The sequence below is a fragment of the Sapajus apella genome, unplaced genomic scaffold, assembly GCF_009761245.1.
Source record: "Sapajus apella isolate SASKATOON/1434 unplaced genomic scaffold, GSC_monkey_1.0 scaffold1, whole genome shotgun sequence".
Classification (NCBI taxonomy): Eukaryota; Metazoa; Chordata; class Mammalia; order Primates; family Cebidae; genus Sapajus; species Sapajus apella.
Genome location: NW_022436941.1, coordinates 13,045,400 through 13,070,591, shown reverse-complemented (window position 1 = coordinate 13,070,591; position 25,192 = coordinate 13,045,400). Strand labels below are relative to the sequence as shown.

General features: G+C 36.6%; 1 protein-coding gene across 2 annotated transcripts in view; it reads left to right on the top strand.

Moving 5' to 3' along the window:
* The window catches only part of PRRC1 (proline rich coiled-coil 1), a 32,462-nt gene extending 20,459 nt beyond the window's left edge, over positions 1–12,003 (top strand). For both annotated transcript variants that reach the window (XM_032263316.1, XM_032263253.1), the window contains exons 7-9: positions 1,152–1,255; positions 4,889–4,991; positions 8,737–12,003. In XM_032263316.1, the coding sequence (XP_032119207.1) occupies positions 1,152–1,255; positions 4,889–4,991; positions 8,737–8,946 (417 nt within the window). In that variant the 3' untranslated portion in view covers positions 8,947–12,003. The remainder of the gene's footprint in view (positions 1–1,151; positions 1,256–4,888; positions 4,992–8,736) is intronic.
* The last annotated feature ends 13,189 nt before the right edge of the window (positions 12,004–25,192 follow it).

The following is a 25,192-nucleotide window of genomic DNA, read 5'->3' as shown; positions in this document are numbered from 1 at the left end:
TTACACTATTTCTGTTCTTAACATTGACCACATAGGCCTTCAGAAGCCTTTTTTTTTTTTCTTTGTTTAGTTTTTTCTGTGGTAAGTTCTCATTGAACATCTATTAAGTTAGGCACTGTGCCGGGCACTAGAAATAGAAGAGTGAGCAAAAAATTACAGGCTTGATTTTATTGTAGTTTAAATTGTATCTTCATCTTTATGAGCTAGTATCTTAAATTGTTTGACACATTCTCATACAGTTGTCACTTTCTCTTTTTTATTTCAGTTGTCTCTGAAATAAATTGAGTTTTCCCGAGATGTGTCCTAGCCTTCTCAATTTTCAGTTGCATAAGAATTGACCATTTAATCTGATATTCTCTGTTGAGTTTTGCTGTCCTTATAAAAATTATCCGTGGCTACTTTTGTTTAGACTTTTTATCTTGCCTTTTGAACACATGTTCATCACATTGTTCATAGGCACCTTAATGAAATGATTCAGATAAAAGCAATAAACAGAAACCTTTTCCGTCACTAATCCAGCTTTTAGTTTTCTATTACATAAAATCAGGTCATGATTTTGAGTTATCTGTACAGTGTTCTCAGCCAGTTTTGCTTCTTTAGTGGTAATTATTTGGTTGAATAAGCTTTGGTGTAATGTATACATTTGCAGCTTTTTAAGTAACTGGTCATTTTGGTGTATGCATATTTAAAGGGAATCAGAAGAAAGAGTAAAATGTATTTATTATTGATATGATTACCTACCTAAAAAATTCAAGAGAGAATTAACTGAAAAACTGGTAGGACTGTTAAAAGCTTTTTATATAGTGAGATGGCCTCTTGACAGATCAACATTAAAAAATACATAGTTTTCTTAAATTATTTAATAGTAACAACCAATGAGAAAATGTAGTACAAAAATAAACCATTTCACAAAGGAACCAACATCATAATGCATAGGGGAGTAATTTGGAAGGTGTACCCCACACTGTTGATACTGAGGAAATGTAATTGTACTTTGTCATTTTTTACTCTATATTTTTCTATTGTTTGAACGTTTACAGTGAGTATACATGTTTGCATATAAATGTATGCATGTATTATATAATCATAAATTAGTATATTTAATATTAAATAATTTGAAATTGTTTCTAACCTCTGCCATTGTTGTTTAGGGTGCCCAGGAACGGATAGATAGCTTGCGTCGAACTGGAGTGATCCATGAAAAACAGACAGCTGTGTCAGTAGAGAACTTCATTGCAGAATTGCTGCCTGACAAGTAAGAAGTGTATTATGTTCCTCTTAGAAGCAAAATATAATTGGGTCTGGGAGTTCACACTGAATACTTAGCAAAAAGTGTCTCCTGTTTTATAACCAGAGAGAAAAGTATATTTTGATGCTGGCTATATCACTTAACTAGCTGTGTGTCCTTGGCTTAGCTGGCATTTCTATCCTTGTTTCTCTTTAATTATAAGATGGCATTGGTCATGCCTGCCTGCTTTCTGAGATCGTGCTAATAATTACTTAATAAAATGGCAGTAAGTATAAGATGATAGAGTTGATGTGGATATAATTGACCATGAGGAGCAAACACAATCATTATGTTATTCAAAGTCATGGAGGGTATGAGCAAGAAGGCCTGATAGCAGTCACTAGGTTTGAGTTTCTGGTGAGCTGTCTCTCCTGTACTCACAATAGCTTAGAAAAACCTCCAGACAGCATAATTCATCATCATGTTTGAGGGCTGTGTATTTTTAATATAGGTGGCTTTTTATGGGGAAAATTTTTAATTGGCTGAATTGATTTATATTAAAATAACTTCCCTTTGTTGAAATCTACCTTCTTTTGTAATTGCATTGTGGTGGTGTTTTTCTTTAATTATTTATCTTATCAGTGTTGAATAACAATGGGCATAGCATTTTGTGGCTTATAATATACAAAACATGTCCTCCAACTTTGAGGCAATTATAGGCCAGTGGGAGAGAAGATATATGTAGTACACAGATGAGCAGTTTTAAGTAATTATATAAAAAGGAACATAATTTTTTGCTGACAAGAAATGTATAAAATTTCATTGGCGGTAACTCTGGGGAGATAGTGTCAGGTGAAATTCATGAATGATTAGGGCTTGAACTGGATTTTGAAGAAGTGAAACTTGGCCAAATGAAACAAAGTAGGTAGAATGTTCTGGGTAGAGAAAAAGTTTGAAGGTAATTGAAATATATTCTGGGGTCAGTGATCATATTAACTTGGTTAAAGGTTAGTTGGATGAGAAATCAAGAGGTGACATGGGACAAATTGTGAAGAGCTCTGAATTCTACATTGATAAGTTTCAACTTTTTATGTAAGCACTGAGAAACTCTCCAGTGATTATTGTGTCATTTTTTAATGTGTTAACCTATTACTGTTTGTTTAATGGTTAACTTTAGAAATTACAAAGTGCCTTTTTGATGTATTATATTATAATAAAAATTAGAAGTACTTTTAATACTATTCACTCCCTTTTCACTTTTTGCAGTATCATTGTTAGGTATTTAAATTCTGCATGTATTTTAAACTTAAAACGTAACTAGTCATGTTCTTTGCAGTCAGTATTTGTTTGTTTATCCTCTGAATTATTTGCTGCATTTTTGTTTTTCCGTTTGGGGTCATTTTTCTTCTAAAGGAAGCCTAAAGTACTTCCTTTGATACTACATCATAGTTCAGAGCTGCTCACTACCAATTCTCTCAGCTTTTCTTTGTTCGAAAGTGCTTTAATTCACCTTTATTTTTGCTGGATGTAGAAATCTAGGTTAGCAATTTCTTTTCTTTCAGCACTTTAAAAATGTCATGATACTGTTTTCTGATTTCCATCATTTCTGTTAAAAAGTCAGCTCTCCATCTTCTTGTGTATTGTCGTTGTGAAGATATGTTGTTTTCTCCAGATGCTTTTAGGATTTTCTCTGTCATTTTACTTTTTGCAGTTTTTGTATGGTATGATTATATACATTTGCTTGCTTGCTCTACATAATTATTTTTGTGTGTGTGTGGATTCACTGAGTTTCTTGATTCTGTGGATTAATGTCTTCAGTTTTGGAAAATTCTTTGCAATTATGTCTTCAAAACTTGTTTCTAGAAGCCCGTCTTCTCTCCCTTCTCTTTATAGGACCTTAATTACATGCCCGTTCACTTTTGACAGTGTCTCACATTGTCAGGTTATTTTTTCTCCCACTCTTTTTTCTCTCTGTTCTTTAGTTTTGACATTTTCTGTTCACCTGTCTTCAGGTTCACTAAGCCTGCCTTCTGTTGTGTCCAGCCTGTTGTTAAACTCTTACATAGAGTTCTTACCTTTTAAAATATAGGCTCAGTTTATCTCTTGAATACCTATATCTTTTAATCTAGTTGCACTTTCTTCACCTCTCTTTTTTTGATTATCCGAGCCATAATTACTTTTAAATGCTCATCTACTAATTCTAATATCAGGGTCACTTGTGGGCCTGTTTTAGTTTCCTTTTTCCTTTTGGTTTGAATATATCGTGCTGTCTGTCTGAATGCCTAGCAATCTTTGAAAGCTGTTGGTTAGAAAGCAAAACAAAACTCTAGAGGCTTTAGGTGATCTTGAGAAGATTCATTCTTTCCTCTATAGTAATAAACACAATTGTAGGAGTGTAAGAGGGGGAGGGTAATGTAGTGTACTTTAGTCACAGTCTGAGCTGAGACAAGGCTAGGTAAGAGTTCTAAGGTATATTCACTGGCATCATAGAAGAAACTTCCCTCATACCTTCAGTAACTCTTTTTAGGATGTCCACACCTGAAAGCTTGGTTAGCATGTTATTCACAATAGACATTATTGTGTGCAAATTATGCAAAATAAAATTTGGCTAAGCTTAACTTTATGGAGGCTTTACAAATACATTATCTTGACTGAGAAAGTTGTATTAAAATACAAAATATCTATTAGTCCACCAAATAAAATAAGTGTCATTATTTAATGTTTTGACTTTTAAACAGTTTGAGGATGTGAGTACTGTAGACATTATACAGTGCCATTTTAGTATTCAGCAAAGTTGCTTATGTTACTCTATATTTTACTTTGTAGTTTTTTTGAATGTGTAAATAAAAGTCTCCTAATCTGTTTTATATTTCATTGCATTTTATTGGATTTACATTAAAAAATAGAGATTGAACATTTTTCTGCTTCATATCCTTTTATTGTTTAAATTCCTGTTTTAAGGGTGTCTGGTTGTTTCATGATTTGGGGTAGCTAAAATTTGGGTGGTACTACAGTTGTTTCACTTAAGTCATTTTTTAAATTTACCATTTTGTATAATACATACATCTCTTTAAATGAAGAGAGGTTTCCTGGATTTCATGAGGCTGTTTTCAAAGACTGACTTATTGTGAATAATTCAGAAATTGTGATTAGAAGGATTTATTAGTAATGAAGAGAGTATTTGTTATTATTTCCTCTGAGCTTAGTTTCTAATTTGCTAGTAACTTAGCTAGTTGGGTACATATTCATAATAGAGTTGGTATTATAAAATTTCCCATATTTTAGTAAGTGTCAATTGAAAAATATTACTCATTATAAGCTTTTTGCATATACAATGTATGTAAATTTACCTGTTGCATATTTGAGTGCCCTTACTTTAATTATTCTCCCTTCCCGTGGAAGGGAAGCTTTCCATGATAAGTAATTTTAAATTATTTTTTCTATATGGATATTTTCTGTTTTTTCCCTTTGAAACTAATACAACAGAGTGCTTTTATCTGTAGTTTTATGAATTGTCCTCTTCCAAGTTGATAAGAAAAAGATTTCCTTTTTGAAATTTGCTGTTCTATCTGAATAATAGTACTTACTTTTTCTTTTTGTCTATTCATGGTAAGTTTTATTTGGCATGTAGACCATCTGAAACTCAAAATTCTGTTGCAGATGGTTCGACATTGGTTGTTTGGTGGTTGAAGATCCCGTCCATGGCATTCATCTAGAAACATTTACACAAGCCACACCAGTGCCTTTGGAATTTGTACAGCAGGTTGGTTTTCTCCTTTGCTTTTTCATTATGCTCCAGAGAAACTTGGAATATTGCTTTCATAATAAAAATTTGTGTTCGATTTTTCGTTAGAAATGTGTTCTTGATTTTGTTTCAGTCTTTTTCTTTTAGTATTTTTCTCTGCTTTTTAATTTCCTGGTCCTGGTATGTTGTTTTCGTACCTTCCTCCTTTTGTTTTCAGGGTGTCTATGAAAGGTAATACATTACATGGTTAATCATTATTTCTCTCATTTGTTTCTTTGTTTTACTCTGAGTGGAGGAAAAGGTTTACCTTTTCTACGTGTTTCATTTCCACCTTTCGTTTGCTTTCCCTTTTATCTCACATTTCATTTCCATTGTTATCTCCATTTCCCTTTTCTTTGATTTGATTGTCTTCTTGTTCATCTTTAGTGAAGTCAACATTAGAAACCTTTTAGGCACCTGTCTTTAGGTTTTTTGGCTGAAAAATGGACCTAATAGTGCACCTATCCACACAGTTTGCAGGAGAATGTAGGTATAAATGATAAGGCTTATTCCTCTTTTTTTTTGGTATGTTTTCTCTAATCCTTTCATGAACAAAAAGGAATATAAATATATATGTGCATTGAAATCTCTGTGCTTTTAAGTGATATTCTACTTTTTCCTGTCATTAATTTCATAAAATTTTTGTTACAGTTATACTTTGTACACTGTTAAATATCACTTCAAAACTGTCTTTTAAACTTAATTGGGACTTGAGGACATTTGAAAATCTAAGAAAACTTTTGGACTCTCCCAAGAAAAATGCATGTATTTGTACTTTCATAGAAGTGTGGCATATGTGTTCACATAATCCCTAAAAGTAACCTCTGGTCTACTTAGACTTTATAGTTGAGAAAGAGGACTAAGAATTGATGCTTGGAATTTGAAATTTTACTGAAACTTTTATTTACACCATTATTCCTTTTCAGAAGTTCAATTAAACCTTTTTATAGATATTAACATTAAACTTATTTCAATATGAAGGTCATACTATGTATACTGTTATGCCAATAAATTAGAAAAATTAGATAAAATAGTAGATTTTCTAGCTAAGTATAAATTTTGCCATAGTTAAGAGTAAGTATTAGGTTGAACCAAATGACCTTGTTGCCTTTGATGGTCAGAGACAGTTAAATTGTGTCAGTTTCATATGATTCAACCTAATTGAAGCATTACAATGGAAGAACTTTAAGTAACTAAAAAAAAAAAAAAAAAATCGCAAGTACCAATGGTGTTATAAGTGAGTTCTACAAAATGTTGAAAAGATGATTCTTGTGCTTTATGAAGTACCAAAAAGAGAGAGAGTTTTCCAATTCATTCTGTAAGACTAGCCTTTTTTAACTTCAAATGAAATTATAGTCCATAGAACTCAATATCAAAACCATTGGTAAAATTAATAAAATTGAGAAATGTATCAGAAGAATATTGTGTCCTAACCATGAAAGATTTGTTCTGTGAACAGCAGAATGGTTCAACAATAGTAAATTTACGTAATTCAATACATGAACATCCGCATTGAAGGCAGAAAAAAGATTTCAATAGCGTTGAAGGTATTTGCTAGAAAGAATCATACTAATAGCTCTTAGCTAACTAGCAGTAGAAGGGTATGTGTGTACCACAAAATCAAAGCAAACTTCAGATCTAATAAATAAAACATTGGAAGCGTTCTCATTATGAGGATGCTCCTGTCACTGTCACTGTTAACATTGCTGTAGATCTGGGGTCGAAAAACAGCCAAATCTGGCCCGCCATCTGTTTTCGTAAATAAGTTTTATTGGAACACACCCATGCCAGTTTGCTTACTTATTGTTTATAGCTACTTTTGTGCTACAGCAGCAGAGCTGAGTAGTTGTAACAGAGAGTGTCTGGCCCACAAAGCCTAATGTATTTACCGTCTTGGCTCTTTTCAGAAAAAGTTTGCTGACCCCTGTGCTAGATGTCTGAACATCGCAAACGACAATTTTTGTCTTGTTTTAAGGAATGTATATTGGAAAGAAGTAGACCTGAAAGAATGAAGTGGACTTGTGTGTACCAATACTGAAAGATAGCTATTACATATTGCTGAGTGAAAGTCAAAACCAGCACATCTAGTATGATCCCATTTACTAGCAGGGGTGTATTTGTGTGCTTTAAAATTTTAGTAAGAATAGGGAAAAAGGCCTGGAAAGATACACAGCAAACTGTTAATAGAGCTTAATTTTGAATAATGGTATTCACAGGTGCTGTTTGGTTTTTACTTTGCTTTTTATTCTGTTTGTTTTATTTTGTGCCATTTGGTTTTAAAATTTAGAAGATACAAAACTATGTGCATTGAAATGTCTTCTTTTTATTCTCAGGTATTCAGCTCTCCTCCCTGTTTTTTTTTTTTTTTATTCATTCTGAAATGTTTTATGCTTCTTTATTGTTAGAATTTTTAATTCAAGGGAATAGAAATCAGCCCTTCAGGGAATTATAATTATCAGTATAAATATTAGTAAAAATCTAGAAATAAATTTCATACAATTTGTGCATGTTAAATTTAAGTATAAATGATTCCCCACCCCCATAAACAACCCCAGCTGTTCTGGATTTTTGCCAGTAATATCACAGACCTTGTTTCTAAAAAGTATGATCCTTGGCCTAGCATCATAAGCATCACCTAGGAATTTGTTACAATGCAGATTCTTGGGCCCTAACACAGGACTAGTGAATCAGGAGCTGCATTTTCAGAAGATATTCAGGGGCTTCATACACATGCACATGCCATAGTTGGGGAAGCACAGTTTTACTGGTGTCTCTGAGGACCCTAGCAATGTATCTGCCGTTTGTCGTCTTTGAAATATAGTGAAACACTGATACTGTAGTAGACACATTGGAAGAGAATACTGAGAGCAGGGGTTCCCAAGTGCTGGACTGTTTGCATCATATTTATTTGGAAGCTATTTTATGTATGTAATACTGTACTGTTTCTCTTGGAACCAGCTGTAGAGTTTCCAGCTCAGTTATCTTAGTGTCTCCATTATCTTAGTGGGACATGAGAACTTGTTACTGTTAAAAAAAAGTCACAAGAGCTCCTCAGGTGATTGTAATACACAGCACATTTGGTAGTCCTGTATAACTGTATAGATCCATTCTACATGTGGCTATACTCTTCTGGACAGAAAAACCACATCATTCTTGGATATCAAACAATGAGTTTATTCTTCTCTCATTTCTTTGTAGATGTGTAAATGATTTGAATGTGAGCAGATATGAATTGGATCAACTAGGAACATTGCATTAGTGGTTAATGTTGTCCTGGACTGGAGATTATTTGATACATATCAACACGTTAATCACATTTCCAGAGATAATTTTGATAATTGAGCAACTCTTTTCTGAATGGGTTTAAGCCTTAACTTGCAGTTTTTGTTTTCCTCTTTCTGGTTGAAATTTTATTACTATAAACAGATAACTTTAGCACTGAGTTTAGTACCAATCTTACTGTTAACCTGAAGTGACACTTAATTTAGAACCGGAAATTCTATTAGCCCTGTTAATGGGGATTTTTTTTTAAAGTAGATGTATGTAATATTATATTGATTGTTTTCTAGCCTTGTCACTTGATACAGTCCACAGCCTTGCTGTGTTTCTCAGAGTTTGTCATAATCTGTATTTAAAATAACACGAAACACTTTGAAACATCACTTATAGCTAGTTTGATATTTTAAAATGTATTATAAGTAATATCAATTTCATCTTTCCATAGGCTCAAAGTCTAACTCCCCCAGACTACAATCTGAGGTGGTCAGGCCTTTTGGTGACAGTGGGTGAAGTCCTGGAAAAGAGTTTACTGAATGTCAGCCGGACTGATTGGCACATGGCATTTACAGGCATGTCTCGTCGACAGATGATCTACAGTGCAGCCAGAGCAATAGCAGGCATGTATAAACAGCGTCTACCACCCAGGACAGTGTGAGAGGAGACTCACCTGGGAGACTGAGATTTTCCCCCACTTTTAGCTTGATGTTAAAGAAGTGGTTATCGCTTCTTAAATTGAATAGCTTAAATGAATCCAGTAGTTTTTATCATTTTCCTGTAGACAAAAAGAAACAAATCCTTTTTATAATCCTTTCACCTATCATAGTTCTCAAAAAAGAAAATATACAAATATATTTACAGCATAATTTAATATACCAAATTTTTAAAGTGGAAATTCATGTGCAGAGACATTCCATGTTCTTAATTATTTTGTTCTTTAAAGAAGACATTATTAAAGAACATGTTGATTGAATGTTTATAAAAGCATGATTTCTTTTTGCTTCATCTCTTTCCTGTCAGTCTTTGACGCCTTTTGTATGCGCATATGATCTCAGGGCTGATGCTGAGCAGCCTGCTCAACAGTCACCATAAAACACCTACTCGTAGGGAGCTGTTCCACATTTCTGTGCATGTTTTCAATAATATGGGCCAAAATAATGGAATTGATCATTTTCTTTTGCTGTCATAATGTACACATATAGTTTGGAAAATTATACTTTTTTTCAATTTTAAACATAACTTTTGGCATTTGTCAGATTTATATTATGAACATTGGGGTAATACATTTTATTTTTTCATTACTATATGACAGCTAAGGGGCAAATGATTCAAGTGTATTTTAAATCAAAAGTATTCAAATTATTTTTGTATAATGCTATTGAGTACTTCCAAGAGTAAACGCTGACAACAGCCATTGTTTCTGCTTCCCCTCATATTCTCTAAACGTTGTAATAGAGACATTTTTGAGAGAGGATTACTTTATTGCTTATGGGATAGTATGTCTTTTACTTTAATTAAGGCTACTTATTTGGTTTGCCTTAAGTGTTACTTTTCTAACTTGGTGCCATTTTGCCTTTACTTTTTATGGGTGTCTTCAAAGAAACTATTTTATATTCAATCTAGTTTATTTAGTCTATTGTGTTTCTATTTAGTGGAAGCCTTTTTCCCCTCAAATAATATATTTTACCATTTTTGGAAATAATTAAATGTTTTTTTCTTAATACTGTTGAACTCTGTATATACAAGTTCAAACAACTTTTTTGAAGATAGTTTCTTACATAAATGTAATTTAATTTTTTTACTCTTCTATACAGTTCTTTAGATGTAAAAGAATTAGCACAATCTCTGGCAGTTTTATAAAAGATGTTGAAGCTCTTGTCCTGCACTGTCTTTACATATAAGGTTTGCTTTGTATTAATTCCACTTCACGTAATTATTTGGTTTCTGCTATATTTTTACTTGAGATTAAGAAGAATGAATATTAAATTTGAAAATATATACATTACTTTCCAAGCACTGTATAAAGGCTGTTCAGTGAATATCAGTCTTCGGTGTCATTAAGTTATGAGAGACAGAAGAGAGAGGTAATAGGTTGCTTTGGTGCACTTTGCTCCAGGAGTAACAGGGAGAGAATACTTTCTTTTTCCTCCTTTAAGAGTAAAAGAAGCCTTTCTCTACCATTTACTTCTACACTTTATTTTAAAAAGCTGTCCTTTTCTATTAGTGTTTCATCATGGCAGTGGCATGATGACAGAAACAGTCTTTCCTTACAGACTGAAGGGAAGGATGTCCTTAAAATAGTTCTTGTACTTTCTCTCCTATTGCAAGGAAATGTTACAGATCCTAAAAATATCTTAATTTTTCTTTGATTTTTATTTTAAGTCACAAATGTCTTTTTTAATGTTTTGAGAATTGTTCTCATAGAATCATAAACACTGACATTTCATTAGATGATTATTTTCCTAGAATCTTCAAATAGCAGTGGTAGTTATTCCATGGCTTGGTTGAAGCTAGATAATGTTCCTGCCCCTGCTGACCTGGCAAGCCTTCTGCTCTTTAGAACAGTGTGAGTGGGTGAGGAGGATTAGAGACAGGCAGATGGAAGAGAGAAACACATGAACTGGTCTGGCCTCTCTGGTTCTTTTTTTGGCCCAGAGTTTTTGAAAAGCAGCAGAGCATGACTGACTTCACATGCTCAGCTTTCTCAGCCTTTTGTTTATTTTGTTGTCCTTAGATTTCCCTGTTATAAAAGGGGCAAGAAAAGTAACTCATTATCTCTAACACACCATGCCTGCTTAGCCAGGCAGTCTTAGTGGTGGTGTTTGGGCATAAGATATGCTGATCATATTCAGGCCACTAATCATCCAGCCTGAGTGTCTGTTCCCTTTCTGCCCATTTCCTTGTAACTGTTGTGCTAGCCTTGGCAGAGGGGGGGTGCTATTTGCTTTAGTTCTTCCTCTGTCTTAGGAAAACCCATCTTTAATACTTTACTACTGTTGAGGTGGTTTTGTGATTTTTTTCTTCTGAAGAGCTCCTGGTTATATATTTTAATCCAAATTGAATTTTATAAGCTTGTACACATATATTTAATTAGTGTGAAAGAAAACAAAGAATGCAGGAAAAATAATTTAACATCAACCTTAGTCGACAAGGTGCTCAGATTATTCAATCCAGGATCCTCCTTTTGTTAGTTTTTTGAGATAACCCCAGACCTAAACTGTCACAGACCTCTGAATGTTGAGGCAGTGCTAGAAGTTTCCTCTTCTGAGTCTGTTTATTACTTTCCCATTCTTTGTTCCTCTTTCTTTTGAAGATTAATGAAGTTGAAAATTGAGGTGGATAAATATAGACAAAAAGATAGTATGATAGTATAAGTATCTAAGAATACAGATGAAAGTGTGTTATATACATTCATTCAAAATTATGCAAGATAGTAATTACTCAGGGTTAACTAAATTACTTTAATATGCTATTGCATCTTCCCTGTTCCTTGGCTAGAAAAAATTATAAACAGGACTTTGTAATTGGGAAGCCAAATTGATAATACTCTATGTTCTAAAAGTTGTTGGGCTATACATAAGTTATTAAGAAATATGTATTTTTATTCCCAGGATATGATGTTCATTTTATAATATTAGACAGGATGATGTATTGGATAAAATCAGTTTTGTAAGTATGTAAATATGTCATAAATAAATAATGCTTTGATTTATTTCCAAAGTTGTATAGTGATTTTTTAAATGCTAGTTTATATTAAAAGGACCCGTATTTCTTTTTTATCTAAATTTCTTGCTGTCTGCCAAGAATTCTTATACAACAGCAATTTAACCACCATCTTTCTAGTGGAACTGTAACATTCACATAGACCAGAGTTGCTAACTTCAGGGTCAAAGAAGTGAAACTATTTAGAGGAGAGGATATGTCGGAGATAAAGATAATAGGCATGAAGTTCAGGCCTATGGTCATGAGGATACTTCCTGAGTATTGGGTTTTTGAGTCGTTTTATTTCTTAGAGTAGTTTCAGTTCACAGCAGAATTAGGAGGAGGGAAAGTATAGAGATTTCCCATATACATATATATATATATATATATATATACACACACACTTATATATATATATATATATATATATATATCCCCTTCCTCTGCATATACACTACATAGCTTCTTTACTCATTATCAACATTCCCCACCAAAGTAGTCCATAATCAATGAACAATAAACAATCGATGAACCTGCATTGACCTATCATCTCCCACAGTCCATAGTTTGTTTACCTTAGATTTCAGTCTTAGTGCTGCATGTTCTTTTGGGCTTAGGCAAATTTATAATGACATGTATCCATCATTACAATATTGTAGGAGATTTTCACTGCCCTAAAAACTCTCCATGTTTTTCTATCCCCTCACCAACTTCTGGCAACCACCAAACTTTTCAACTGTCTCTATAGTGTTGCCTTTTCCAGAACATTAATATAATCAGAATAATACAGTATGTAGCCTTTTCAAATTGGCTTCTTTCATTTAGTAATACATATTTAAGACTCTTCCATGCCTTTTCATGGCTTGATAACTTATTTCTTTTTAGTGCTGAATAATAATCTATCGTCTAGATGTTCCACAGATTACTTACCTGTTTGCCTACTGAAGGACATCTTGGTTGTGTCAAGTTTTGACAATTGTGAGTAAAGCTGTTATAAACGTCTGTATGCAGGTTTTTGTATGGACTATTTTTAGCCCATTTGATTAGTAAATACCAAGGAATGCAGTTGCTGGATGTATGATAAGAGTATGCTTAGTTTTGTAAGAGGCCACCAAACTGTCTTGTATAGTGGCTATATTCTGTTTTTTTTCTAGTTTATTTTGTACTATATTTGATATTTTGAGTTTATGACCCCAGGACAAGAGATTTTTGCCTGATTTGGCAAGGTTTGGGGCAGGGGAGGGGGAGATACCAGAAGACAAAAGAATATTGATTGGAGGAAGGGGCTGCTGGGTGGGGTTTCTTGGTTGGTTGACAGAAGACAATATTGTTTTAAATAGACCAGAAAAATACTAGTTCTGGGCCTGGGAAAGGCCTTGTTTGTTTGTATTCAATTTCAGAATTAACTGGAGGAGAACAAAAATTATTTGGCAATAGAAACAAAATTGACAAAATGATATCAAGGAAGTTTACAAATTTACAGAGGAAGGAAATCTTATAAATTATCCTAACGTGAACTTATTTTAAGAATTAAAAATGGTAAGACCAGCCTGATCAACATGGGGAAACCCCATCTCTACTAAAAATACAAAATTAGCTGGGTGTGGTGGCACATTCCTGTAATCCCAGCTACTCAGGAGGCTGAGACAGGAGAATTGGTTGAACCCGGGAGGCAGAGGTTGCGGTGAGCCGAGATCATGCCATTGCACTCCAGCCTGGGCAATAAGAGCGAGACTCCATCTCAAAAAAAAAAAAGCAGTAAGGAGTGAGGAACTAACATTTATATAAGTTTCTATTGTTAGGCACTGGAGTAGAAAATTAAACCAACATTTTATTAAGCCTGCAGATTTTATTAATCTTATTTTTATAGATAAGGTAACTGAAACTTAGATTAAACTACTTGCCCAATATCACAAAACAGATGAATCACAGAAAATTCAAACAGTACGTGACTTGCTGAACTAGCCTCTTTCCCACCATCATGAATATTTACTTCAGGAAGTCATGAGCACATAATTAATCCTATAAATATTTGTTGAATGAAAGTGAATTCAAAACATGGCTTGAGGACTTTTTCTTAGTATATTTTTAATGTTAAAATATTATGTTTAGCGAAAAACTTTTTACTCCATATTTTTCCTTTGAGTTTGAAAATGCTGTTGTGGACTTTCCTGCTGGTATGAAAGTATGTTCTTGACATTTGGATATCCTCACAAATTTGAGAAACCATTAACTAGGTTTGAGTATCATTTTTAGGATAAAGGCCAGAAATGTTCTCTAGTGACGTCAGGAAGGTATTCGAAGAAAATTTCTTGTTAAGCAAGGTACTGACCACATGCCTTTTAAAATACTTAAAAATTACTTTTGTTATTGACATGTACATGTAGGAAACTACATAAACACAAATGAATGATCACAATATGGGTACACTCGGATAACCACTGCTCTAATAAAAAAAAAATAGACCAGCCTCCTAGAGTACCCTTAGGCCTCCTGAAATCACAGTCCCCACCTTCCCTGCTAAGATAACCACTACCTTAAATTCTAACAGAGTTTTGCTGGTTGTTGAATTCAGTATAAATGAAATCCTAAGATTGGTTCTCTTGGGTTGTACCTGAAATCTTGAAACTTGTGGCAGACCCTGCACTTTAGTTTCTATCTCCATAGTCCTGTGAATCTGTCAAAGTCTCTTCTCAATTTCTCACCATCTCAGCCACTGCTTTTATATCACAATATTCCTTGGGGGCAAAATGTTGCCAAGCTTCTGCCCTTTGCTGTTTCTCTTCTCCTGGTCCTTGGTCCCACAAATTCTCATTTATTTGGTATCTTTTCGATTATTTTAAACATGTTTTTCATATGATATTTATCTGGCTTTTTCATTTGTTTCTGGTGAGAAGTTGGTTCTAGAAAACCTAGTTCACCCTTGCTAGAAGTTAAACTTACTTTGTTTTTTAAAGGATGGCCATTGGATCTTTAAGCATTCCAGGGGCTGGGGGACAGGAGGTATAGGGTTTATGATTTAATAGAACTTTTGAAATGAATAGTTCTTTGTAGAAATTGGTTACATTCCAAGTAAGTTCATTTATAATGTAATGTGTCAGAATAAGTGGGACTGTAGAGGAATTAGCTTCTGTTTACAGCCAGGTCACACCTCAGTCTGTACACCTGCACACCTCTGAGACATTCCCTGGGGAGGAGGGAGTCACAGGTGCGTGAAGGATTGTTGACTGCTGATGGTGGCTTCTTTGCTGGAGCAGCTACTTATCCTGAAACCTCCTTGCCTCTTCTGCTTCTGTGTAATTAGTAGTAGTATTGTATAAATTCAATAACAACTGCTAACAGCCAAGTGGTTTCTGTGTGTGACACCTTACTGTATATGTAGTTCCAAATTTCTTTTTATAGTCCTTTAAAATAGGTGATGATATTTTTGTTTCAAACATTTAACAAAAGATTGTACCACTAGAATATAAGCCCACTGAGCACCAGCACCATGGTTGTCATCTGCCACTTTACCCAGTGCCTCACACACTGATAAATATTAATAAAAAATTAATATTTTTTAAATAAAGGAACTCAAGTCTGTTTGACCCTGTAGGCCATATTCTTTATGTACTATGCAGTGTAATTGTTAATAAATATTTTAATTTTTCAAATAAAAACACTTCAAAAATGGCACATGCAAGTCTGACTTTAAAGGACTTTGAATAATAAATGTTAATAATGTAGAAGGAGGTTGAAATTGATCCAAAGAAGATGGTCCAATAGAGCTGCTCAACTTCTGACAGGAAACTACTGAAGGATGGAAGAGCTCAAGGTTAGAAACCTTGGATTTGAAACTTGTGCTCTTGGCAGGAATGAAATTTCAAGCAGTTTTTAATCCCTTTCAGCCTCAGTTTCTTCATCAGTAAAATAGAGGTGCTGATACCACAAGACTGTTGTGAGAAATAAAGGAAGCAATATATATACTTCATTCCTGTGAGTCTGTTTCTTATGAACGTCTCCCCACACTGAGTATACTTCTGATGTTTAAAAACAGGGGTATTGCATGAAATGTGGCCCCTAAATGCTAGCCAACTGCTTACAATTGCCTGTTTTAATGCTGGAGAATTAACTTTTGGGCTTACCATGAGACATGCCAACCTCTACTCCAGCTCCTTCTTATAGAATGAAGGTCTTAATTTTTCAATAGCCCTTTTGTATTATAATTTGACAGACATATTTGTGAAAACCCCTGCTTTCTGTATAATTTTGTAGTAGAGAAAACAAGTTATGGGAAAAGATGGGATTAGGGACAGATCAATAAAAACCTGTATAACTTTGAAATCAGGCACTAACAAAACTCGTAATAACTTCAATTAGAATATTAGCACAAAATTTACAACATTTTATGTTTCTAATAAATAAATACAACAAAAGAAGAGGCCTTTACCTTTATGAACAAAAATGGTGAAGGTAGATTGATGGAAAGGGAAGGCAGTGATAAAGGATCGAGCATGCTGAGCTGTGGAAAAAGAACAAAATACAGAAGGATGAGGGAGAGCTGTGTGATGAGCACTTCCAGACAAATGTGGAGCCTCATCTAAGCCAAAAAGGCGAACATGGGCTGCTGGGCATTGAGTGTTTGTGATTTTGCATTTAGATGCTACTGCTTAGTTACATGAACCAAAAAGACCTCTAGGTTATACAAACAACATTCACCCATTTACCAATTTTGTTTAAGCTAATTGTTAAGAAACATGAGATATAGCACAGCAGACTGAACTTGCTGTTTATCTTACTCATAACCATTAGAAACTAATTACCACTATACATCGGAGCCTTTTATAAACCACCATGGAAAAGTCAAAGGCCTGTAGTGTACGAGTCAGGCAAGCAATGGAAGTGAGCAAGGCATACCCCATCTACAGGGGACAGGCATGCTCCATTTCAGCCAACTGTTGCCATGTGGGATGGAGGACTTGGGTATGGCCAAATCATTGATTTCTCCCCAGAGAATTCAGATGTCTGGATTTTTAGGTAAAATTGCCCAGTTCCTAAAACCCTGACCAAAATATGACAGAGGGTTGGGATTCACTTTGGGCTCTCAGTTGTGACCTTAGGAAAATAACAGACTGTACAAATCCATTAATGCCTGTGAAGTCTCCAGGGAGCTTTAAAATGTGAGCATTATGATGGTTGTACATGGCGTGGCCTCAAGGGGTGGGTTTGCACAAACTGAACTCAAGATCTGGTTGTTGCTGGGATTGCATGGGAGGCTATTTAATGTGTATTCTAGATATATTGAAATTAGATTTAAATTCAGTTGTCATTCATGTAGGTTATCCACCATTCCTTGTTATTTCCCTATCATTGGGCTGTTTCATTTGTGCTTTCTCCCAAATAGTGAAAAAATTAGTTTACTTTTGAATTTGCAGAGTTTGTCCAGGATACATGCAAACACTTGGTGGAAAATTAGAGCCTAATGCAATTGCTTCAAACTCTTGCTGTTACTTTTCCCCTTATCACTATGTTATTTAACATGAAAACAATGTGTAGAAAAAAGTTCAAGTGTTTCTAATAAACATAGCTAATTGGATTCCCAAGTCTCTTCTGTGACATAAAAACTGAAATAGTTTTGAAGCTGAAGCACCAATTAATAGGGCTAGTCATGGAAAGAGCACTTACAGGAGCAGAACTTAATACCACATCTTTAGATTTGCGTAATGGTTTGTTGGCAAGCCAGGTCTTTTTCCCCTGTTCCTTTTGCCTCTGTTAAGTGCTCTAAAAGGGTGGAGGCAAGTATTCTTGTCAGCAGAGACTTGGCAACTAAAGTCTCCTTCCTGGTCCCCTGTGCCTTGCTTCAGCCTCAAGACAGTGAGACAGCCAGCCACCCAGGCAATGTTTTATGAATCTGATGCTATGGAATGGAGGGCAGTAAATTAGGGGAAGCTGGAATTTGCCTGTCTATTTCAGAACACTCCATTTAGGGTATATGAAATTTGTGCTGCCAGTGGGAGTTTCTGAGACAAGATGATGAAGTGGCAGTTTGCTTATATGATTTTATTTTTTCAGCTGACTTGGCCCCAGTAGATATGTAGGAAGTGAGAGGGGAAAAAAATGATTAAATTACCTGGTAGTAAAAGCACACTTTCCCCCTGCTTCTAAGTAGGAAACTAAGGAATGGTCGACAAATATTTCCATGAGGTAATAACTAATCCTTGAATTAGTAAGCTTCTATTAGCTTAAAAAAATCAGTTTATGCCATATGCAAGTGAAAATGTGTACCAAATCATGGTGGAAAGTATAGATACATTCAGCATGAGATCAGAGAAATGAACTGGATTGTCCGTTTTCATGGTTCCTGCAGGAATCTATCATATTGTGTCTGCCATACTGTATACGTATGTTTACAGTCATCCCTCAGTATTGGTGGGAGATGGGTTCTGGAATTCCCATGTAATCAAAATCCACTGCCTCATTATTCCATGGTCTTCCAGGGAGCAGAGGAATTGTGTGATTTTTGGAGTATAGCTGAATTACCTGAGGTGGCCTTTAAAAACTCAGCTCCCATGCTAGGGAAGTTCTCAGAGATACAAGGTAGAAAGTGTCCTTTCTCTAAAAGAAAAGTGAAACTTCAAAAGCATTTAAGAACCCTTATCTTAGAAACCAAAGGATGCCTGCTGAGATTTGCCTACTGAATTACAGAGAGACTGACACCTTCTGGCCTCTCCGTCTCGCAAATCTGGGTTTGGCTGGTAGGAAGAAAGGATTTCTTTAGCGTTAGTGACTGAAGACCGTTCACCCTGTCACTAGAGGGCACCAGTTGCACATCAAATGTCTAATATGTACGCCTCAATGCCCACAAACCCTCTTCAAATACAGCAAAATGTCAAATGGAAATGGCTTATAATAAGGTGGTTCCCTAGTGTCCCTGTTCTTGTTTACCCCATTTCTGCTGCTGAAAGGAGTATTCTAAATTTGACTTTCTGGTGCTTTCAGAATTTAATTCAGAACTCTAATAAGTTGCAGATAAAAAGAAATGTTTTTACCAAGAGTACATGACGGCACAGCACTAACTTTGCTACCATTTATCTGGCTCTTGCCATGTGCTGGGTAATATGTGAAACCTTTTAGGAATTTTTTCATAGGGTTTTGTTTCAGATCCTGCAACAAATGAAAATGGTTTATATCAACCGGCAGTCTCCCCTGTAAGCTAAAATATACTCTTCAATATAGAGTATAGGTATGTCTCTAGAAAACCTCCAAGTTGAGATTTTCTGTTGAAATTTTACAAAGAAAACTGCCCGGGCATTTAGTTTATGTAACTCTTCTCTTCCCAGGATTGCACAGAGTGTTTTAAGGAAGTGCCAAGGGTCCCTTTCTACTGGCTTTGCCTTAGGTACTGAACCACTGTGCCAGCCCTTGCTTGGGTTTACACCGGGGAAACCAGGCTCATTGTTTCTTATCTGTGTTGCTTCCCTCAATCCATAGTTATGCTTTCACAAAGAAAAAGGAGGAAGTGAACATTGACCCCAGGACCATTTGATTCTGTTGATTGCTGACAGGTGTTGTTTTCTGAGTAGAATTAGAGACTCTGTCCACCTCAGATGTACCCAATGTCATGTCAGCTATAATCTGTGCCTGATGTGAGGTCACAACATTTCTGCTGTGGGAGAAAGTACATTCCTGGCTGTGCAGCAGCAGTTGCTGTGTGCTGTCCAGTAAGATCTTCAGTCATAGTGGGCTTTGCAATGTAAACCCGAAAATGGAAATGAACCCGATGTCTGCTTATAAACTGTGTGAGTCCTGATGGATGAGCTTCCTGAGCCTAGTTGAAAGGAATCAAGAAATATGAATTCCAGTTGCTCTTGGAATCCGTGCATCTTCTTCAGGACTGAGGCAAGTGAGCTGAGGGGCACTCCCCGTGTGACGTGGGGCTGGCTGGAGGAAAACCATTCAACGTCACGTATTGAAAACCTACTACAAGCCTGGCCCGTCATCCCATAGAGGAAGAAATGAGGCCTACTCTAGATTATGAATTCTTCCCAAGGCTGTGCTGCTTATTATAAGAGGTGACAGGGTAACAGTCACTACTGTTACTACTGTTACTCTTATCAGTCACTACTGACCATGCGCATACCCTGTACCAAGCACCATCACTATCTCTGGTGCAAAAGGGAGACATCACCATACCCACTTTGTACATGAAAAGCGCGAGGCTGGGAGAGGTTCAATCACCTGCCCAAGTGCACCACCACCCTCCCCTCCCCTCTCCCAGCATTGTCACCACCCTTGGCACTCCCTGCCACACGGTGTCCCCAGACCTGCTTCCTTCTAGAATAGGAAAAAAAGCGTGATAAATTCACTTGCATACCCTGGAAAAATGGTGATTGCCAAAGACCAGCCTCTCCCAGAGGATGTCTGGCAGAACAATAACCCCTACTTCTATCCAAACAAAGGATCCCTTTGTCAAACACGTTTAGAAAATTTAGAGTGCTGTGTCTTCCTTCGAGAGATTCCCAACGAACATTACCACAGGAAAAGGCTCTGAGAAATCCTGAAAGACAGGAGAAACTTTCTTGATCAAGGACAGCCCTTTAAATTTGCACTGGGAGGCACTGAAAACAGTACCACAGAATATGGTACTTCGGCATGCTGAGTGCTGTGACGGAAAGAAATGGAAAGGTCTCAGAAATAAGCCTCAAAACCAAGGTATCTCTTTGTCCTTCCCCCTTGCTCTTGTTTCTCTTATCCCGTCTTTCCCCAAGCACCAGAAGGGACTGTCCCAAATTTCCTTATCTGGCTAAGGAAGCTTTTTTTTTTTCCCCAAAGAAATGCAATTGTCTTAAGACTCTGTCTTTAGGAATCTCATCAAATAACGAGGAAAGATTAACCACAGGAGAAGAGAAGAGGCTGGGAGTTGTCACCACAGCCAGACAAACTTTTCACCTATTCTTCTGAATGCAGCTACTGAGATTACCTAGGAGGCTCTATCTGTATAATAAGACAACCTTTGTTCTTAATGGAGGTCCACCTTCCTGCCACCTCCCCCAGAGCCCAGAGGAACATGGTCTCAGACCATTTTTCTTTGGGTTCATTCATTTTCATGGAAAATTGGTTACTCCTTCATCACCATCTCCCCTTCCCCTATGAAGAGGGGTATGAAAGCATCCAGGCCTCATTGGCTTACTGGGTAATCACTCTCCTGTGATTTCCCCTGTATACTTTAAATACATTTTGTATGTCTTTTTCTTGTATTAATCTGCCTTTCATCCATTTCTTTCATTCATTCCTTACCTATATTAGGAGGCAATCCCTCAGGGGGCAAAGAGGAAGATTTCTTTCCACCCCTGTAGCATGAAACACCTGCGTTGGAGGTGTTCGACTCTGAGCCCCATTTTCATCTGTAAAATGAGTTCATGTACGTAAAAGCATTTAGAACAGTGGATGACAGTAAAATTCAGTATAAGCAGTAACTGTGGGGCCCTAATAAATCAATAAGTTAAAAGGAACCAGGAAGGAGTCAGGCTGGAGGAACAGGGACAGGCTCTAACCCAGGGACCTAACCCCATTTGCAACCCTTTTGTGTGAAAAACCACAGCCAGTATCTTGCAACTCCAGAAACAAAAGGCATACGGGTTGCAAAGAACAGCAAAGCATTTCCCCTGACAGTTAAAAATTACCCCAGCATAGTCTTAGCATGTAGCACAAGCTTATTTGCACACACCCCTGTCCAGCACGACCTTACAAAACTTCCCTCCAGCTCCTGCATCATTGCAGACAACCCCTTCTCTGCTATCCTGCTTGTTGCATCCTTGCAACATATCTTCACGCTTTCTCTAATACATCTGCCTTTCTTTACCTATGACTGTCTTGGTAAATGAGCCCAAAGAAAAATGGTCTGAGATCATGATCTTCTGGGCTCTAGGGGAAGCGGCGGGAAGGCTGACTTTCATTATGAACACCACCAGCTAGTCGTCGCATCCCTGACAGCAACTATTACTATTGCTATCATCACCACCTGTAAACAAGGCACTACAGAGCACTTGGGGGGCTACATTCAAGGATGTTGAGAACATGTGCACACATGTTGATTCACAGAACAATCTTTTGGAGTCCCCTCGGCACGTGTGAGAAGGATGGCTTAGGGAGCAGAGAGGAGTTTTTTTATCAGACAGGTATGGGCCACACTTTAGCTCCACTGTTGACCATCAGTGCAACCTTAAAGAGTTATATCACCTCTCCGTGCTTCCTTATCATAAATGAGAATAAAATAGCATCTTCCTCTTATTTTTGTGTGAATATTAAGGGGCAAATAACTCAACAGTTGTGGATTGTTATTACCATTAAAAAGCCAGTGGAGAACACCTGTTGAGCATGAGGGTGTGAAGCCTCCCAGGAGAACGTTTATTTCTCCAACTGGATCTTACAAGCTATTTTGGTAGAGAGTAACACTGTCTTCACTTTAAAGTTTATTTGGCCAAAGGCATATTTGAAGTTTAATTTTCTCAATGTGATAAAACAGCGGAACAAAATCTGACAGAGCAATAGAGAAAAGAATTGACAGTTATTAAAAAAACATATGGAGAAGAGTGAGTAGCACACCTCTCCCTCCGCTTTGGATCTGTGTAGCCACATCAGATCTCATCTGCTGGAAGATCACAAGCTGCCTTTGGGCACGAGGCAATGAAGCGCAGGGGCGTCATTGTGAATCGGTATGACATAAGACAAAGAGAAAGTGGAAGAAGTGGGAAGGAGGAGAGGGAAGAGAGAGACATGGGACAACCAATAAAACCTTGCATACACATCACAGAACAAAAAGAGTAGGTATTTTGTGTGTGCATATTTGTGTGTGATTTTATATCAAAGACGAATTATTTGCTATCTAGATCACACAAGTAGGGCAGCTCTTTAGATATTGAGTATGTCAAGGACTTGGACATCTTAAAACAGTGCACTTAATCAACTGCCTTTGCTACTTTAAAAAAATGAATGTCAGTTAAAAATAGATTGATTGGAAGCATGACAGAATATTTCAGATTAAGCCAGTGGAAGGAATCCTATGGTTGCTGTGCTGATGAATAAAATAATACTTGGAAACCACTATCACCGAAGTGGGTGCTCAACAGATGTTAGTATCTCTTTCCCCTTCTTTCATAAAACGGAAGGAAAAAAAACAAAGGCAGACAGGAGAGAGAAAAAAATGAGAGAAAGGAAGAAAGTCAAAAGAAAAGAAGTTAAAAAAAGAAGGAAGGAAATTTCCCCCAAAATACTTTATGCCAGCTAAGACATGAGAGAATTTGGTGAATTTACGTGTTGATGGTATTTGCGGATATTGCAAGGAGTTCTCCATACAACATCTTGTGAGTGAGTAAAATCCCATTGTGTAAGAAGCTTTTTTTTATTAGGCGTAACAGCCAATTCACTAGATAATACAAATTGTAAGTCTTTTTTTTTCTTCTATACAAATTAACAAACTGTAAATCTTAAAGAGATACTGCTCCCAATCAGATTTGACATTTCCTCTTATGCTTGTTTCATATCTCTGAGGGTTGATTTTAAAGGGGAGAACAACACTTTTGGCAATAGATACGTAATGTGCCTTTAAAAACCAATCTGTGAAATCAGGCTGCGATCATCTAGTTGACCTTGGCTGGACCATATGATTCTCTTGAAGTCCAAAGGTGTGAATAGATCTCTTTGTGTGCTCAGCCCTCATCTAAGCCAAGCCCGCCTGGGTTTTGTTTTGTCATGTCCACAAGAATGCCATAGACAAGTAGGTTTCGATTTACAGATACATGTAAATAGATGTGCTTTCCTTTCCAGGAAAAGGGCACAATGAGCTGATGCAGGTAATTTATACATATGAGGCCGTTTCAGAAGCTTGCATTGTAGTTAGGGCTTGGTTAAAGTTGGTCCTTCAGCAGGACACATTGCTCCCAAATGTTGGCTAGTAGACAGTAAATCTGGGAAGATACCAAGGACAAGGAGTAACGGGGAAGACCTAGACAGGAGAATTTTCAGAGCTGAAACATCTCACTGTAGAGGTTTAATAAATTTCACATGCAACCCCTTATTTTTCCATATTTTGTTTTTGTTTTAGCTGGTTTCTGTGTTTCAGGCACTGGTGATCCTTTTGCCTAGAAACACTAACTACTATTTTTTCTGATGTGGTTTTCTGTTGGATAAGATTTCCTTAATAAATAAGGTGGATTTGGTCTGGTCAGCTTTGTGTCAATTTTCTAGCTGTGTAGGTGGTTCCTTTTAATCATAAACAAAAGCTATAACTTAGCCATTTCCAAAGCTCAATGGCATGTACAGGGGTCCCAGAATAATGACTTTTTGGCTAAGACAACTTTAGTAAGTTTAATAAGGATAAACAGGTAGAACCGTTTTAGGCTCCAGGACTCTCCTCCTCTAAGAGTCCCCTTAGCCAGTCTGAATCTACTGCTAAGGAGGTCAAGGCTGCTTCAGTTCCCACCAGCTGCCTTTGAACAGAGAAAACTGATTGCATGGCCGCAGGTTGAACCACAAGTCTAAGGAAATGACTGTTGCTCAGAGGAGGTATTAATAAAAAGCACCCTTTGCAGTTTTTCCAGCCCTATTCTACACATTTGTCCTTTGTTCCTTCACAACCCAGAGACAAAGAATGCTTCTGTCCTTTGTTGGGGTGGCCTCTCCTTTGCGGAGCTTTCTGCTCCCTTTCATTTCCTATAGTCCATTAAGACCGTTTCTGTGACCGGAGGAACACATTGCAAGCAGTTAAAACAAGCATCCAGGAAGAAGCTTTCCATCAGGTTAAAACAAATGAAAAAGCCTGGCCTCTTGTTTCTCAATCTAGCTCTGGAACAGACGAGAGAAATAGGAGAGAGGTCTGCTGCTCGCGGGTGCAAGGACACATTTCCAGGTCAGCTGCTCTGTCCGCTGTCTGGACAGCTCTGCTCTTGTCTCCCTTTGTTCTACTTCAATTTTTTTTTTTTTTGGTGGGTTTTTTTTTTTTTTTTTTGCTTTTCAAAATTGTTTTTATACTATCTGTCACTTTCTCACTCTTTCTGTACTTTTCCTTTTGTTCCTCTCTGCTCAAAACTTTTGGCTCTCTCTGTCACCTCCCATCCACCCAGCAAATCCCCTCAGCTCCCTGCTCTATAATGAGTTCTTCTCTGTATGTCATGGCAATTGTGGTAACAATAACAGTTATAGGTTATTGAGGGCTTTTCATGAGC